The sequence below is a fragment of the Hippoglossus stenolepis genome, chromosome 10 (genome assembly GCF_022539355.2).
Source record: "Hippoglossus stenolepis isolate QCI-W04-F060 chromosome 10, HSTE1.2, whole genome shotgun sequence".
NCBI lineage: Eukaryota > Metazoa > Chordata > Actinopteri > Pleuronectiformes > Pleuronectidae > Hippoglossus > Hippoglossus stenolepis.
In genome coordinates this window covers 24,386,520-24,404,090 of record NC_061492.1, presented here as the reverse complement: position 1 = coordinate 24,404,090, position 17,571 = coordinate 24,386,520, and the positions used below count along the sequence as shown (strand labels likewise).

Here is a 17,571-nt window from a genome sequence, read left to right as displayed (position 1 = left end):
CCTTTCACTGGTCTTTATAATTGTCCGGCTCTGTGCTAGATCATTCCAATCGATCCAACAGTCTCCACATCCTTACCCTGACCATCAGCACTGCACTGTAAACATACCCTATCAAATTTAAGTGAAAACAATTCCGATATGGGCTTTGAAGAGCAAAACAGCTCATTGGGATGCCAAGGATTTAAGCAATGTTCAATGTTTGCTTTTTTTACTTTGAATTTCTGAAAAGGAGTCAGGATGTCCAACAATCTAGATCAAATGGCTTTAAATTAAATTAGGGCGGTTGTAGATAACAACACTTAACTTTATTTCATGCTAATGACTGGTACTGTGTCTCTAGTGATAGCAATGTCAGTGTGTCCACTAATTTAGTTTTCCTCAATAATATCTCACCAACTATGCTATTGTTTCTGTCATGTAATTTTCCACATACTGTACATTCATGGTCCCCAGAAGATGGCTCTGACTTTGATGATCCCTGCCACCATGAGGTTGATGATTTTGATGTGTTTAGTGTTTCACTCACCGTTGCATGGATAGCTATGAAATTGTGTGAACATACTCGTGTTCAGCAAATGATAAATCTTAATTACGTTAATAACCTGTTGACTTTTCCTGTGTTAGCTTTAACACCTTTTGAGTTTTTATGACAACTGAAGGTTACCACAGGTTCTCTTTCATGGAAGGGGAGGGTGAGGTGAGGGGTATTCAGCTGCAACATGCAACTTCACCACTGGATGTCACTAAATTGAACACTGAATTAATATAGTATTATTGCTTATTCCGAGTATGACCATATTTAGGTTATGGTAATCAGAAAACGCTGCTACTGTTTACAGTTTTTATTGGAATATTGCTGTCTATGTGAACATAGTCAATGTCTGCATTGGGTTAAAATTTGGTACAGACAATCTTAATGACCTTTACCATACCCTAAGCATCCTCTAGTGCCACCAGATGTTATTTACTTATTTGGTAACATGTCATCTACTAGAAGGACTGGGACACATTTCCAATTATAATCCAATCAAAATTAATAGTAATTATAATAATAACTTAATCATAACTAAATAGTAAGCCTATTGTTTTTAATCTTGAGCCGTCATCATGTCATAACATGTATGTGTCCAACATTTAAGTTTAAGAACAAATACCAAATTTCCAAATTTGCTCTTCAGCATTCATTAGAATGTTTGTGAAGTGCTATTGATATGTAGCATGTTAAGCACTAGCCTACTGTACAGGCTCACAGAACCACTTGCATAGCTGTAAACTATGAATTTAATAACAATGGATAATGTCATTTTAATGATGGAATGACTTAAAATCTTGTGTCTGCATGATTTTTTCAGTTGTAATACCTTATCTAAGTCAGGGGTCGGCACGCAGCGCCATAATCATTGGCACTCAGGCGATTTCTTATTATAGAAATGTTCAAAGGTTTTGACGTCACGCAGCCTGTATTATTTAGCTTGATTGATGTTAACACCACCCAGCCACTAGGTGCCAGTAATGCATCTATAGGCTGGATGCTGATCGCCATTAAATAATAATAATAAGAAGCCTTTCAGCCGGCGCTGCTCGCATTTTCCCACATGAATCTCCGTGAGGTGCAGCCGCTCAGGTGTATTGATGATGGCAACCCTGCTAGTTTAAAAACCGAAGGCACGGGCATTTCAGCCCTCATGGGCAGAAGACTGTGGCTTTGTTTTTCATAAGGACCGTGCTGTGTGAACGTTATGTTTTGAAAATGTTGTGTGCTGAACGTCCAGTGTTAAGCGCCACAACTCTCTCAAAGTCTTTGCCACTGCCAAAAACCATGCAACTTAAGCAAGCTTTCGCAATTCTGAATATGAGTGTGGTTGGTGGGGTTAATGACAAACTTATTATTGCAATCATAATGAGATAAACATGTTTCTTGAAAGTGTTGTTCTATATATAGCCAATATGGATGGAATAAAATGACATGTCTGTTGGAAATATTAATGTGGTTCAATAATGTCAATAATATGGCATACTAATTAACAAGAAAATTTCACATTGGCACTTATTGTCAAAAAGGTTGCTGACCCCTGATCTATGTGAACAGTAGATTGACAACAAGATTTGTATCGTATTGAATAGAAAATTGAAGAACAAATTGCAATCAATGGAAAGAGTCAAAACAAAAGTCTATACATTAAAACTTTGTCATAAGATAATCACAATACTAAAATGTGGAATAAGTGTCAGAGTCCAGTGTGAAGACATACTGGAGGTCCCTGACAGATGTGTTCTTTCAAATACAGTTTTTGCAGTGCAAGCGTATGTCATAGCTATGTGCACGCAACTTTAATCCTGGACTAGCTCTCAATCCACCCTGGCAGTTTGTAATGGGAAGGGTCTCAGGGTGGCAGCATGGCAGTAGTTTGATAACAGGCTAGAGATGAAGCTTTGTGTCATTATATTGTTCTTGGTGTGTTTCCCACCCCCTCCCTGGATGGTGCAGAAAGGTGAGGTTAGAAACGGAGAGGCTGATGTGCTCTGTTTTTTCTCTTTGAAGTGTAAGAAGAGGAGGAACGTCTGCATGTTATTTCACTTTTGATAACTGCAGGATTATGGGTTTGTTGACCTTCATTTGCCTTGGCTGCTGCCTTGGCTTCACACCTCACTGTTCTTCCACAAGAGACGAAGAAGGAGGAGAGCAAGAAATAAAGAGTAAGAGAGGGGAGGACAGGGGAAGCTGGAATTCGTCAGTGGGTGGAAAAAAAACATCCATGCATCACACTGGACAGGTCATTTGTGCTCTGCTGCATTTGAGCGTTCCTGAGATTAGGAAGTATAATAATTTCTGAAGGGCATGCTTTATGTTAATGTGACAGGCTTCGCTGTATATTTCTGCTGAGGCACCGTCTTTGTGGCACTTAATTTTACTTTAATGGAACTGTTGTGTTGGTATCAACAGCCACCTGAGAGATTTAGACCCGTCCTGAATTAACTTGTTTTTTATAGCAAGAGGACGTCCTCTGATTATTTCTTACGGGTGGAGACAAAACCAAGGACATTCCACAGGAGCCTACTTTGATCCACAAAGACAAAGAGTGTAGTCTCAACATGTGCAAGAGTTTTGACAGCAAAGGTGGGATTTTGCCCTCTTTTTTCAAGAATCCCTTTTTCACTGCAATGAAAACAGGAAACTGAATTATTCTACCTGCCCAGGGGCTACAGATGGGAATGAGCTGGTAGCTGAATCTGGTGTAGTTTGCATGAGATGCATATTTTTGGTTGTACTAGGTCCCTGACAAAAACTACTGTAATTAGAAGCCAGCTCAATGTACCAGGTTTGTTCTCACCAGGTGTAGTTTTTAAAATCAATCTTTTCTTAATTTTTCATAATTTTACTGAACTGATTATATCACAGTTTGCACTTGTTCCCCTGAAAGCCCGAACTTTCTTTCAAGCCCAGATGCCCAGCCAACCACTTGAACTCCTCAAAAGATGGAAAGCGCCTGAGATGGGGACTTGAAGCATTGTACTTTGGGCCATGAGGCTGATGTAGCTCCCAGAGCACATTTACCCTTAAATTGACACAAGTGGCAAAGAAACCAAGTCTTTCCTCATGCCTCTCTTTATTTCATGGCTGAAATGTCAGTGTTCTGTGTTGTCCTGAGTAGCCGCCTCCTCCTCTGGCTGTACAATGTTTTTTTTAGATTTAGTGGGAAATTAATCAACTAGTCAATAAGTTAATTGACAGAAAATGTTTCAATAGTTTGATAATAAGTATTTATTTTCTAAAAAGCTGAATAGCGTGAGGATTTGCTGCTGTTTTTCGTTTCTGTAAAGTGAATGTTAGTTACTTCCACCCTCCGCCCTGTGGATCTGTCTCAACCATATAAAACCTCCTGTATTCCAACTCCCTTATTTTCCCCCTGTCACTCACTTAAACTTTAAAAAGTTGTGAGCAAGTGAGCATTGAGGGAATTCTTAATACAGAGCACAAAGCAGACAACTTCACTGACTCTTCTGTGGTCTTTTGAGCAACACAGTCTTAATGCAGTTAGTCTTCTGCTCGGAGGTTTTATCTTGAATCACTCCACTCTACTCCCCGGGCTCACAGCGAGGCAGAGCCAGAGGCAGAGGCAGGCCTCCACGGTTCAGTGGCCCAATCGATTTTCCGCAGCACTTGCCTGGATAACCCTGTGCTTCTCTGCAGCCTCTGATTGCCAGAGAAACTGTGGTGATGAATTGAGAGATTCTCAGCACAGCACATGTGGGTACTGTGAAGGCACCAAGAGCAGAGAAATACAACACTCTCTGCTTCAGAAGAAGATGTTAGTGATTGCATTTTATTCATCTTGATGAGATGGAATCTGCACTGTGGGATAGGAGTAGGGTGGTTTGTCTTGTTTGAGTGACCCAGTCTGGACTGTGGGACACATTGGCATCGTGGTGTCTCAGTCGGTTGTTGATCTCGGACACAGTTAATGCAAACACAGTTTAACAAACTGTTCACATTACTAGTTTGACGCTCATACTTAAAAGTTGATTATGCTTTGTTGTGACTTAACATTTACATTCCCTTTAACTAAGACCTTAATTACAGTGGATTTAGCTTCTTGTGGTCTGCTTAAGAATCCTTCACAAAACTGAAGAGCCCACTTGTATACAGGTGAGATTTTACATGGTATTCCATTATATTTTTAAAGATTGGAACTGTGATGTTTTTAAGTGCCCGTTCACCGTAAAGCTACATCATATTGTACATCACCGTTTTTGTAAATAAACATACATATTCATACTGCGATATTTCAGATTTTTCCATTTCTTAAATACTTTTGTCATTATGGGGTAAATAAGTGTATATAAATGAGTGTATAGGCCGGAGAAAATATATAATTTTTTGTACAAAGTTGCAACATAAACTATGAAATTGGTTAATAGGTTTGAATAGTTCCATATCAAGAATTATAGAAGAACTAGTTTTAAATAGTTTTTTACAAAAGCTTCTTGTAACATCTGAATCAGGGGTTTGTTTTGAACCGCTCCACTGTACTTTAGTGCCTCTCGCCATACAGTTTGATGTTTATTGCATCAGCAGTGAAAGAGGTTATTGGTGTTTTGGGGACCAGTCAATTGCAATCTACAGTTTTATGGTCTGTGTCCTAGTGTTTATATCCAGTCTACATCCATGCAACAGAAAGCTCCTCTTTAGGTACAAGGTCTTTTTGTCTTGGCTGGACAAAGTCCTTCTCATGTTCATGTTTAATATGTTCTGTGGCACATTCACTCTCAATCCTTTTTGTTACCTTTATTCAAATTCCCTGCCTGCAGCCGTGCCCTGTGGAGGACCCTAAATGATTCACCCAAATGATGAAAAATAAAGCTGTAAAGACTGTGCCTTGCAGTCCAACAAAATAAACCATAGAACTCCCAACATTCAAATTAAATATGTTAATAAATCACACAATAATGATAAGGCAAAAACTGCAACATGGAAGACTTGTATCCGGGTGGTTCTGTTCTGGAGGAGAATGATTTTTTTCAAGGGCAAAGTAGTAAATCCAGTGACTGAGCAACAATACGAAGAGGGCTAATAGGATTATTCTAGCACTGACATCATTTCCCAGTAAAGTTGCGGCCTGTCTTCATAGTCTTTAAGTCTATCTGCGTTTTGGTTCCCTGGGTTAGGAGCATCATGGCTAATTGGTGTTGCCACTTTACACTTTACCCTAACGACCTGAAGAAGAGCACAAGCTGGAGCCAATACTGTTGAAATTCAAAATTCTCCCCCACCACAGTAGTCATAATGGATTTAGCTGTGGGGTCACATCACTGACAGGATTATACCTCCATGTGAAGGTCAAAGGTGAAGGTCAATATTATCCACTGCGTAGACATTGTGAAAATACTGTGGGCTGCTGCTGCAGTACACTGTCGTCAAAGTGTACTGTGAGCTGATGGACTAGTGACAACATTATTAAAGTTACATATCAACATGGATACTAAAAAAAGACCAGTGAGAATATAAATCAGAAATCATGGTCTTCATTCCAGATGGGACGTGGACCAAACTAAACAGTCAAAGTGAAGGCTAAATACATTTATTCCAAATATGTTTTCAGTGTAGGTAGTTCGAACCACACTGATGTACGTTGGGACTGACTCAGGATTGGTCAAGCACATGTAATGGGAGGACCTCGATACCGCAGCTTCACTCCACGTTCACTGCTGCACAAACTCTGGCTCCAGAGGATGTCACTAGACCAAAATGGCAGCAACCATACAGAGTCTATGGTTAATGCACATGAGTGAATCAGATGATCTGATATCACATTTCAAAGAGGAGAGGCTTAAACAGAAACAAATGAGTGAGTAAGTTTGTATAAAATCAAATTGATCATAAACTGACATATAGTCGTTGGCACTTGGACCCCAGCAGGAAGTAGGACACGACTGAAGCTTCCTACTGATTAGGGGCTGATTAGATGATGAATGGAGCGTGGAGATGGGACGTCTGATGAAGCAGGAGGAGAGAACATTTTCAACTTTAAAAGCTTACAGGTGATTGGCTCAGGGCCAGCGTCAGGCTGTGATTGGATGAAAAGATAGAATGAGCCGGTGAAGCCTATAAGCAGGAACTGTGCATGTGACTTAGAGGGCATGTGCAAGACGAGCCGTCCTGACTGAACTTTGGCTTAGCTTCATAATAATGTATATTTTTTCATTGGAACAAATTTTGTAACTAGACTTAATAAATGATTTAATTTAATCTTTATACTGCAGAGCAGAGCCCTCTGTGTCAGAATCCCAGTGTTTTAATAAAGAACATGAACTTGTCTCACTCTGCTGGGTTGTTTTCAAGATACTTAACTTCAAAAGTTATTGGCTTTCCACTCTTTTTGAAATGGTACCTATTCTTTGCTTCTCCCTGTCCTGTCTTCCTGTTGTGGAACTGCATACATTATTCTTATCATCAGAATTAATGGCAGGGAAGAAAAACATCTGCCTACCTGAACTGTGATACTTCACCTGGCAATTCTGAATGTGGGGGGAAAAATAGATAAATGTCACTGATCCATTAAAACACAGACTAATCACACATCCACTCTATAATCAGTCAGTATGTTTTTTTCCTAAAAAATAATAGTATGTAATCACAAGCACAAAATCAGAGAACGCCGACTTTGAATAACACATGTACAATCATGGTTGAATATTTCCGAACTGAAAGGACCATTAATGCTTCTCTGCCTGATTTTGTGGTGGCTGCTCTCCTGCTGGTAAGAGTTACTGTGCAAAAGCTTTACTCGAAATAGCAACAGGAACACTGGCCTGATTTAATTTTCAGCCATTATTCTATTACTGGCATGAGTATCAACAGCCCTCAGGCTTCTTAGCTTTGGTAATTTACTATTTTGGGAGGCTCTGAGACATTAGTTGGTGTCCACAGGCACAACATGATTTGACTGCTGTGATGGCAGGTAGACTTCAGTAAAAGCAGCAGAAACAAAGGGCGTTCCTGTCCCATCATTCTGCTGTCGTTTCCCTGCTGCTCCTTTTGTCCCTGGATGTCACTGTTAGCTGATTTCTCTTACTTTCATCAGATCATTTCCATGTTCACCTCTCTCATCTCTACGTACTTGTCAATTTCAAATTGAAAATTAAATTTAGTAGCTTTCGCAAAGTAGGTTGTCTACATTCAGTTGCCATTTGACTTGTTCTTGTTTATACTAACACAGTCTGAAACAGCCCTTAGACAAATTCTTTACCAGGACATGACCACTGGAAGAAAACATCACTTCACGTCTTCATTAGAAAGTTTGAGCACATCTGGATTAAAATTCCTGGTATTATATTTTGATTAATTCAATACCTGAATGGCTTTCTACGTGGTTGCAGTAGGTGTTGTCTATAACTTTAAAGCTGCTTTCAGACATGCACTTAACTCTGGATAATCTCCTGAAATTATCCACAAGGGTTGCAAGTGAGAAAGCAAATGTCTGAGTCATTCTCCGGAGGTTCTCCTGTCATATGTGTTATGGAAGTTTCCTGGAAGCTGGTGAAAGGAGAACTCAGGCAGCAGCTGATGTCTTATGCAGAAGGTTTTAATGTAGACTTGATGCATCAAGGAGACCAGAAGGTGGAACAATATACAAACGCTAACAGAGGTGTAGGTGTTTGCATCCTATTGGATAGTTAAGTCTCAAGTATGCATCCCTAAGTCACGTTGTGTCCTCTTGCTTGCCACTGGTGAAATACGCAAAAGAGTTAGAGATGGTGCCTCTCTGTCTGGGGCATCTGAGTTAGATATGAAAGTCCCTCAGCATAGACACTACAATGTACTGTTGGTTGGCCCTTTATCTATAACCTGACCTTGGGTACTGCTTGGAGAGAGAAGAGAGTATGTTTGAAATTTAACAGGCACTATTCTCTTAATGGTGTACAGATATAATGTTATATACACTATATACAGTGGCATATACAGAAATGTGTGAGGATGGTCAAAAAAATCCCTCAACAATATGAGAATACATCAGGTGATCCTCCAGAGGATTCGCCGTGAGCGAGTGGGCGAGTTGATGATGTTTCAAACACGCGGCAGACACAAAACTAAAAAGGATGAAAAAGAGGTGTCAGACACATGAAAGACACAGAGGAAGATGTCAACTCAGAATGACAATGAAATTCGAGACCTTTTGGTGATACAGACCAACTCCGCTGTCAATGCGCTGTGAAACAATGATCCCTGCAGCGGAATTCATACATTGCATCCTGCCCCTGCGTGCTGTGCTACCCCTCGGCTGAACGCTCTGGAGACTTTTTTGTTGTTGCTGTGAACACGTATGAATGGAGAATGTCCTGCTGCATTGCTCCTGTGTGAAAGGCAAATTCTGGAGAAAGCCCGGACACAATTATAAGGACATTCTCTGGAGCACATGCCTGTAAGCAGCTTAAACTACGAGTTATGTGTTTCTCACGGGTTGTGTGTCCACTGATTTCAGAAGCCTCAGACTGTTGTTGTTCAGTCTGTATTTAGTTCACACGTCTCTCAGCTTCTGGTCGCTCATAGTGCTGAGATACTGCCTGCATATATGAACTCTCTCTCTATCCTCTGTGTGCTCCCCCTTTCACTCTTATTTTATTTTTGTCTCTCATTTATATTCTTCCTCTCGATGATGCACTGCATTTTGGAGTATTGTGTCTCCCCTCATTTAAGTCATCCCTGTATCCTGTTCTCTATCTTTACTGTCTCTGTCAACATTTGCATCAGACTGCTCACTTCTCAATTTCTATTTGCCTCAACATTCCCCTGTCCCCACCACCAGTGCTGTCCCTCCCTCTCCCTCTCTCTCTCCCTCTCTCTCTTTCTCTCTTGCTCCCTCACTCTTGCTGCAGCTCTTCTGGCTTCCAGATCGTCTGTCGTTTCACTGTTGAAGTGCGTGTGGCGAGATTGAGCATATACTTCAAAAGAAGTCTCGGACACCAAAGGCAAAGCAAAGACATTTTTTTTTTCATCTCTTACTCCTGACAAACCGTGATTTTTTTAATGGATGCCTGTAAAGTCTTCAGAAAGTGAAGTTGAAAGACAAACAAGTGGAGCATTCCGAAGTGGACGGAGAGGTGGATTACTCTGTTTCGCGACTTTTCTCTATGTAAAGTCACTTTGCAACTTGCGCAGGGATCAGACAGTGAGGATTTCGTCCTCTCTCTGTGGCTCTCATCGTGTTTCGTGAAATTGCCCGGAGAGATTTGATGAGAGAATCGGAGAAGTGATGATAGGCAGAGATGTAGGACTGTGAGTAGAGTGGAGCGCATGAGGGACAGCAGTGAGCTAACAAATGGCTGCAAAGGCTGAGCCATATGTCCTATGCAGAGCAGCAGGCAAGAGGTGCCCATTCATCCTCTCTCTGTAGTTCTAGTCATCTTCAGGAAAGAATGTATGTTAGACAATTGTGAGATTTTCTCTCGTGGTCAGTTTTTCTTTCTTTGTCTGTGGTTGTCTAAACTCAGTTCGCCGCCTCTCTGAGTGGTGTGAGATTGACATGTCTGGAAACACCAGGTGCTGACTGGCTGCTGGTCTTTATTATTATGGGGTTATCTCAATCATGAGGCCGTTGGTCTGTAGAACACTTTGTTGTACTCCGTGTCTGTTTGAATTGCTCTGCCTTCTGCCATGCGCCCCATGGGTGCTCTACATTTACGGGGTCCCATGAAAGGGACCCCTGGCTGCCAAGCCCCTGGTTCCATTGCCCTCTATCAGAAAACCTGGGTGGTATGGCTGATTCTGGGATGTATTGCCATGTCTGCAAAGCAGGGCGTGTCCCTGTCGTGGAGGTCAGAGAACTCTGTGACCAGCAGATCACGGGTGGCAGCAGCTTCGTATGCTCGTGCTGAGCCACATCACCTGCATGTGATGAGGCACCGCTCCTCGCCACCCATCTCCATGTACAGGCCTTCGGCGTCACTAAAGAGTGGTCATGGTGAGTTTCAGGTCGATTTTTCAAGCTCTCTGCTCCAATTAATAAACTAACAGTTTGAGAGAGAGGTGGGGAATACATGCATTCATTCTTTTGCCAGCTCACTTTTATTTTTGTCCTGTTTAATTTGTTCACCAATGTTAATTGTGTTTAATTGTGCAATTTTCTTTTTCAAAGCAAATTATGTTCCTGACAGTAAAATAGCTGTATCCCACCAGGGAAGTGAAGGGGTATACTGTATGTATTCAATGAGAGTGAATGGTGAGCTGGATGAGGTGGCAGAAGGTCTCAGCACTAATACATTAACTCAAGCCAGGATCTGGAAAATAGAAATACATCAAGTTCATGTATGATGTGCTTTTCCACTGCGGAAGAGTATCATAGTGAAGCCTGCTACTAATGTTAAAAACCCATGATTAGCTGTTTGATAACGTAGCAAGACATAAAATACAATACTCTTCTAATACATCCACTTGTTTCCCTGTATGTACATCATCTGTGTGGAAATGACAGGAAACCTCAAATTGCTAATGCACAGACTATGGATCCAAATGTGTAAGATAACTTCATTTCTTGATTGTGGGATAAAGTGGAGATGTGTCGTTCATCATACAGTCTATGGTACTTGCGGTTACATTGGCCCAGGGTGGACAATCAAGGAAATTCAGACCAACAAATGTGTAGTCTCAAGGGATAAACTAAAGTGGTCTGAGCACCCTTTAAGTTTACAGCTATGTGAAGCTTGAAAATTCTCTCTCTGTGTTTCAAGTCTAACACATGGATAACAATGTTACAGGAAATTATAACTTCTGAAACATTGGCTTTAGATGTTTTTTTGAGATATAATTACATGCTGCCTGGGCTGCTGCAGGACACATGCTTTTATTGAATAGATAAAGCCACAGTGTCAAAGATTTTCATTTTAAAGTGTCAATAGACAAGTTTTTTGCCTTCAGTTCACAAACATTGATTGCACTGATGACATCATCAGTGTTGAGAGGAAGTCGTTCTGTCTGCCACTGGGCACCTCCACAAAAGAAGTGGGTCTGAGTTCAGTGCGATTGTGCTCCACAGAAGCTATTGGTTGCTTTCCCCAGGTTTCAGAAATGGTGGATTAACTGTAATTATAGAAACGCTACCTGAAAAAAGAAGAAGAGCTCCATTGTCAGAGGAGGCAAAGGAGGCAAAGAAGGCAAAGACGGAGGTTGATACAATCTGAACCTTGGACGGGCATTCACTTGCCACTTGTCACAGATGATTCATTCATTGAACCTGGCTCTGCTCCACCATCAAACCTTGTGGACAAACGTTGCATGCGCAAATATCTTGGGTAACAGCATCATATGTTCCCCCTCCATCTGCCTCAGAAGCTGAACCACTTCTGAGACATAAGCAGTGCAGTTCAGTTTCATCTGCACACATCTGCCAATCCCGCGAAGAATAGATTCTGTCATGAAGGGTGTTTATGACAGGGATCGGACCTGCGATAGGCCAACGCCATCCAGTTGTCTGCATCCCAGACTACATGTAAATGATGTGATAGTAAAGATAATTAGTGATGATGATACAATTGGCCCAACTAAACCATCAGTTTGATACGACTATGGGCTTGTACATCTTACACAATACACCAGGATGCTCCCTACATCCAATTAACCACGTGGTGTCAATGGAGTTGCAATGGAGGCACCCGATGTCCTTTATACAGTGTTACAACACTAAGATTATTGACAGATCTGATAGATGATTGTTGAAAGGTCGCTGGGGAATCATTGCAGCTAATGTGAAGTAGTAGATTTAGATTTTTTTCTACTGATTTTGTTTGGGTGTTGTAGTGATTTTAAGCTTATTATGCTTGTGGTCACAGTCCAACTCTTTCTAAACGTTTGAAACCGGTTTTATCTACCTAAAGGGCCTTTTTATCTATTTGCTGGGAGGATTTTTCATGCTGTCCTGCCCAAACTCATTCTCATTTTGGCAAACATCACAGAATGAGGGTTTCAACCAATATCTGGCCAGTTTGGAATGGATTGGAAATGTCTCTGGTTGGTTTTCTAGTGCTGAGTGTTTTATCTGCTTTCGTTCTGCCTTTTATGTTTATGTGTCGGTGATTTTAATGGGACACCTATTGATGTAATCTTTGTAGCCATAATTGTTTTCCAGACAACAGCTGGTAGACTGGTCAGGTATGTGTGAATGGGGGGTGAGAAATGTACTCAGAATTGCACATGCTGTTCTTTTAGTACTCCTGTTTGTGTGTGCATGTGTCATAGGGAAATGTTTCATTTTACCTATGAATAGCTTATGTTTCACGAGACATAAAAAAAGGGTCAAGAGAAAAAAATCTGGACCCCATTTTTTACAAGTTAATTATTTCAAGTTCAGAATATTCATGTTCATACAGCGACTTGGAACACATGGAGTGTTCATTCAATATCATCATATTTTCATGCGCTCCCATATTTCTTGCCTTTTGTTTAATTTATAATGTAAATGGTCTGTATTTTATATAAAGCCTTTCTTGATGACCACTCAAAGGTTATTGACGACTACCTCTTACTCACAGCCACCCTATGTTGGGTTATATATTTTATCATAGCTACTCAACAGTTGGCTTATATGTATTTTTCACTTTATTATACAATGTAAATGGTGACTGTTCAGTCTGTGTGGCCTCCCAAGAGTCTCTCACACCCATCTATGCAATACTGTGTGTGTGTGTGTGTGTGTGTGTGTGTGTGTGTGTGTGTGTGTGTGTGTGTGTGTTTGTGTGTGTTTCTGAGCTGCTCAGCAGGGACTCCACCCACTCAAATGACATCACACGTAACACCTGAGAGAGCCTCACCTTTGCTGTGATTGCAGTTTGTGGTACATCCATGGATAATGTGTTATATCACATACAGTATGTCAGTAGCTATGTTAGTAATACACACAGGTAAAGCGGCTAATGCACTCTCTGGCAAGGGTTGTGATGTCATATTCTGCTGCACTGCACAGTACACTTCATTGCAGATTCAAAATGTTGTGTAAATGACCAAGTGCGCAGCTGAAATGTTGAGGAAAACTATATTTAATCACTGTATTCAAACAGCATGCTGTTTTACCACAGTTGTATAGTTATAATCATTACAGTGGCCGTTTTGTCTCTCCAGCAGTAACATAGTTTTGATTCTCCCTCAGTAACATTCATTACCACAGCGTTAATGGGCAAAACACAGCTGCACATTGCTTCTATCACTGAATTTAAATTTTAAAATACTGTGCTTTGAAGTAGAGGGAAGCTCTGTGATCGTGGCTTGACATTGTTATATGCTGTTGCAACAGCAGTCTATAGAAAACATACAGGACTGCTGGCGGGAGAGAGGAGAGGGACAGATGGCTGGCTCTCCTTCTCGCAGACTTTGAAGTTTGCAGTGAAACAACCACCAATTTACCAAGAAATGAAATCCACAAGCTGTTAAAATGTCCAGGCTGTATATACACGAAGTTAAGCTTCTTTGGTTTCACTGACAACCTGTCACTGTGTCGGTGTGTGTTACTGTATTTGACTGCCCTGTCTGTCCTTTGTTAGCTACTGTGGTCCCTCCAGAAAATATTTGAATTTGATTAATTATGGGGCAACAAGTGTGCGTCGGCACCATCACCCCTGTCACAGTGCTGCAGTTAAAATCTTTGCACAAAGTACCACTGAGCATTAGTTGTATACACTAACTGACATTTTTTTTGTTGAAGTTGTTGTGGTTATTTTGTAGATTGTATCAGTTTATGTGGACATAGAGCTGACGTTACCCCTCCCTTCAAACGTTTTTAATGGCCCTTCAGTGAAACCCCTTACAGGCAATGGAGGCCCAACATCTCCAAAGCAGGCACCAACACCTAAATCCTAAACTATGGAGTGATGCTGGAACTTTAAACGACCTAGTAAAAGAAATGGCGATGGAAGAAAACATTTATGTAGGCAACTTGCAATAGCCTTAACATGAAACACATGTTAACACTCTGAAGAGTAAAGACAAATATTTGGTTCTGGCAACACAAAAGAGGAAACACCACCGAAAGCAAATACTCTGGGAGCTACACTAAGGAGAAACAGAAATGGGTTTTAAAATCAAATAGGAAACATAGAAGGTTCACAAGTGACAACATCATGAAAACAGAGGACCAAGGCATCCTCCTTGCGGTGCACCTGAGTTCAGAATAATAGTGAAAGAGTGGGTATCTCCCATCTATGTTTGGGGCCAGATAGAAGATAGATAGAAATTATGGGTGCACAGACAGAGTGACCCAATAAAATACAAATGTCATAGCATGATGGACCTGATCACAGAGCTACAATAGTTTAATAAAAGGAAGAACCATATGGAATCCCTCCCCTCAAGATGTGGAAGATGTGTCTACGTAAACTGTGTATGTTGAAGAGATAGAATTTAAACAAATAGTTGCTGGGAATCTTTTGTTAAAAACTCTGCATCACAAGCAAACCCTTGATCCTGCTCTCTTCCAGCTCAGTGGATCCATTCACACTTTCAGCATCTCTGTTTAAACAGAGAGTGTAGCTCAGTGTGCAGAGCAACCTGTACCACTGACCTTGCCACTGTGGTTCTGATGAGCATCACATCCGCTGCATTTACAACGTGACGTCAGACCCTGACTGCAGTACGACAACACAATCACGACACACAGTTCTGCATCGTACTCCACTTCCGAAGGGGCAGAGTCATCAGCTGACGTCCACGTTTATCTTTCTGCTTTTGCATGCTGTTAGCCACATGGAGAACAGTTGGAGGGGTGGGCGAGTTTTGGAGCATGCAACAAAAACTGTTACGCCCACGCAGTATTAGCATATTGTAGAGATGTGTAAACAGTTTTCCAGCAGTCACAAGGGGGATGCTATGTTTTCATAAAGGCCCTAATTTGTACAGGCTAAAGCAGCTTGGTGTAAAGAGGAAACTGAGTGCCATTGTGCCTGGTGTTATCTGCCCGCAGAAAACAGCGTGGACATCCGCCAGGGCCTGCTTATTAGCATTAGCTTGTCTGTGTGTGTGTGTGTGTGTGTGTGTGTGTGTGTGTGTGTGTGTGTGTGTGTGTGTGTGTGTGTGTGTGTGTGTGTGTGTGTTTGTGCACAAGCACTGGTTGCGTGGGCTTCTGGTGAAATCATGGGAGGTACAGTATAACAACGCACACTCACATGTACCCCAACACACATACTTGCACATCCACACACACACACTCGCTGCCTCCCAGCGTAGCAGCAGTCATATGGGGCAGCATATGGCAAGACAGAAAACATGTTGTGTCCAAAATACAGAATGATACACTCACTCAGCCCTGTGTGGAAATGAAGCATTGAAGTATTTCACTTAAATAAATGGTTAAATAAACGTGTTATACAACATGTCCACATTTTGGCCTCTGTTGTACTACAGGCCAAAGCAGAACACCAAACATATTTGCATTAGTTAATGTATGTTGAAGTCTTTTTACATGCATTAAAGTGGAAATCTATTACTCACACATTCCAGGTTTAACTGTAATATCATTTGTGGGTGTTCTATGGAAACCTGAACCTGACATTTTTTATTATTACTCTCACGTCCAGACTCAGTCCTCAGAGAAAAAGAAAGGCCTGCGCTATATAGAATAATTATCAATCAATAATCAACATTTTCTCTGACTGGCAGCAATGACATAATCAGCTGGTTGACAAGCATAACATGAATATGGCGTAAGATTTTTAGCCTATTTAAAGTTTCTTTTTTTCCTTAATCGTGTGAATTTGTGTTACAATGTTGCGGTGCTCTGTAACTTGATTTTTCTTTTGAATTTGCTGCGATGTGTGAAGGTCTACAAATAAAAACGTGTTTTATTATTGTAATTTAATATATTTAATAGGGTTATACATTTAACATATAATAAATAGTCCTCTCATACACTTTTTATCAGCGGAAAGATGAAATACAAGCTAATAACATATATGTGATGATATATTTGAATGCACTTGTTTCCTAAATAAACACTTGCTTTGCTTTATTAAATATATGCATTACAGAAATTCATATCAAAAACTTGATTTTTATACAAACAATAGACTGTGCAGAATACATACATATCATGTGGGTCTGGTTGGTCCAAAGTCACGTTCAGTGGAAACAGGCAAAGACACACATTCCATTTTATTCTGTGGAAGGACGAACAAAACTAATAATTTGTAATTAATATGCCCAATTATGAATATGTGGAGAATTCATCATTTAATGTTCAAATGCAAACACAGAAGCATCAAACTCGACATGCAACTGAGGTTAAAAGACATTTCATTTAACCCCTGGTGTACACTAGAGGATTTTCAACTCTTAACTGATTTTAAAAACGTGACAGACCACAGACATAGTGACAGATTTCATAATGTAGAATATACACACTAAATGATTTGGCCAGAATATAAGACCACACACTTCCTGTTTGTAAGCGGCAGTGGTGATTCCAGAGACTTTGGATCTCACAGAAATTGCACGATTCTTCTTCTTCTGTTTTTTAATGGTGGTTAGCAGAATTGGCTTATGCATTTTGCAGCGCAAGCTGGAGGTGAGTTGAAAAGGTATTGTAGTGTTTGGTCGCAGCTGCGCAAGGACGCGACATCAGGTCGGTGATGCTTCAGATTTCAGGGAGGCTCCGACTCAAACACTACTATTAAGATTATTTTGTAAAATCCTCACACCTCAGGATTATTTGGGCAGATAATCGGCACCGACTGGCTTCCAGTCCCTGCAATTGTTGGACGGGGCCAATCTAAAAATAAAAATACTTTTCTTAAATATCTCTCCACTTCGGTGTGAGAGACTGAAAGAGACTTCCAAATGAAAAGCGTCAGAGGGACGACACTCACCCTGTTCTTGCTCTATTTACCCAATCAGCAATTTTATTGAGTAAAAGTGCAGTTTCATAGTAACGTTATTTATACCATAAGTTGATAAATGGTTGTTTAATCTAAATAAGCTGTGGATTGTGCCTTACTGGCCAAATTTAATGCATTACAACACAATATGACATCCTATTCAGACTTCACAGTGATGTCAAGATGTATTCTTTAGTTAATGTCAAGTCTTAAAGGATA

General features: G+C 40.7%; 1 protein-coding gene across 9 annotated transcripts in view; it reads left to right on the top strand.

Moving 5' to 3' along the window:
• Positions 1–17,571, top strand: part of nrxn3a (neurexin 3a) — a 182,444-nt gene that overhangs the window by 137,255 nt on the left and 27,618 nt on the right. For 2 of the 9 annotated variants that reach the window (XM_035167614.2, XM_035167613.2), the window contains exon 1: positions 9,406–10,460. The exons of 6 other annotated variants lie outside the window; for them this stretch is intronic. In XM_035167614.2, coding sequence (XP_035023505.1) covers positions 10,154–10,460 — 307 coding nt within the window. In that variant the 5' untranslated portion in view covers positions 9,406–10,153. Of the gene's footprint in view, positions 1–9,405; positions 10,461–17,571 lie in introns of those variants that run through there. One more of the 9 variants, XM_047341760.1, reaches the window with a different exon arrangement.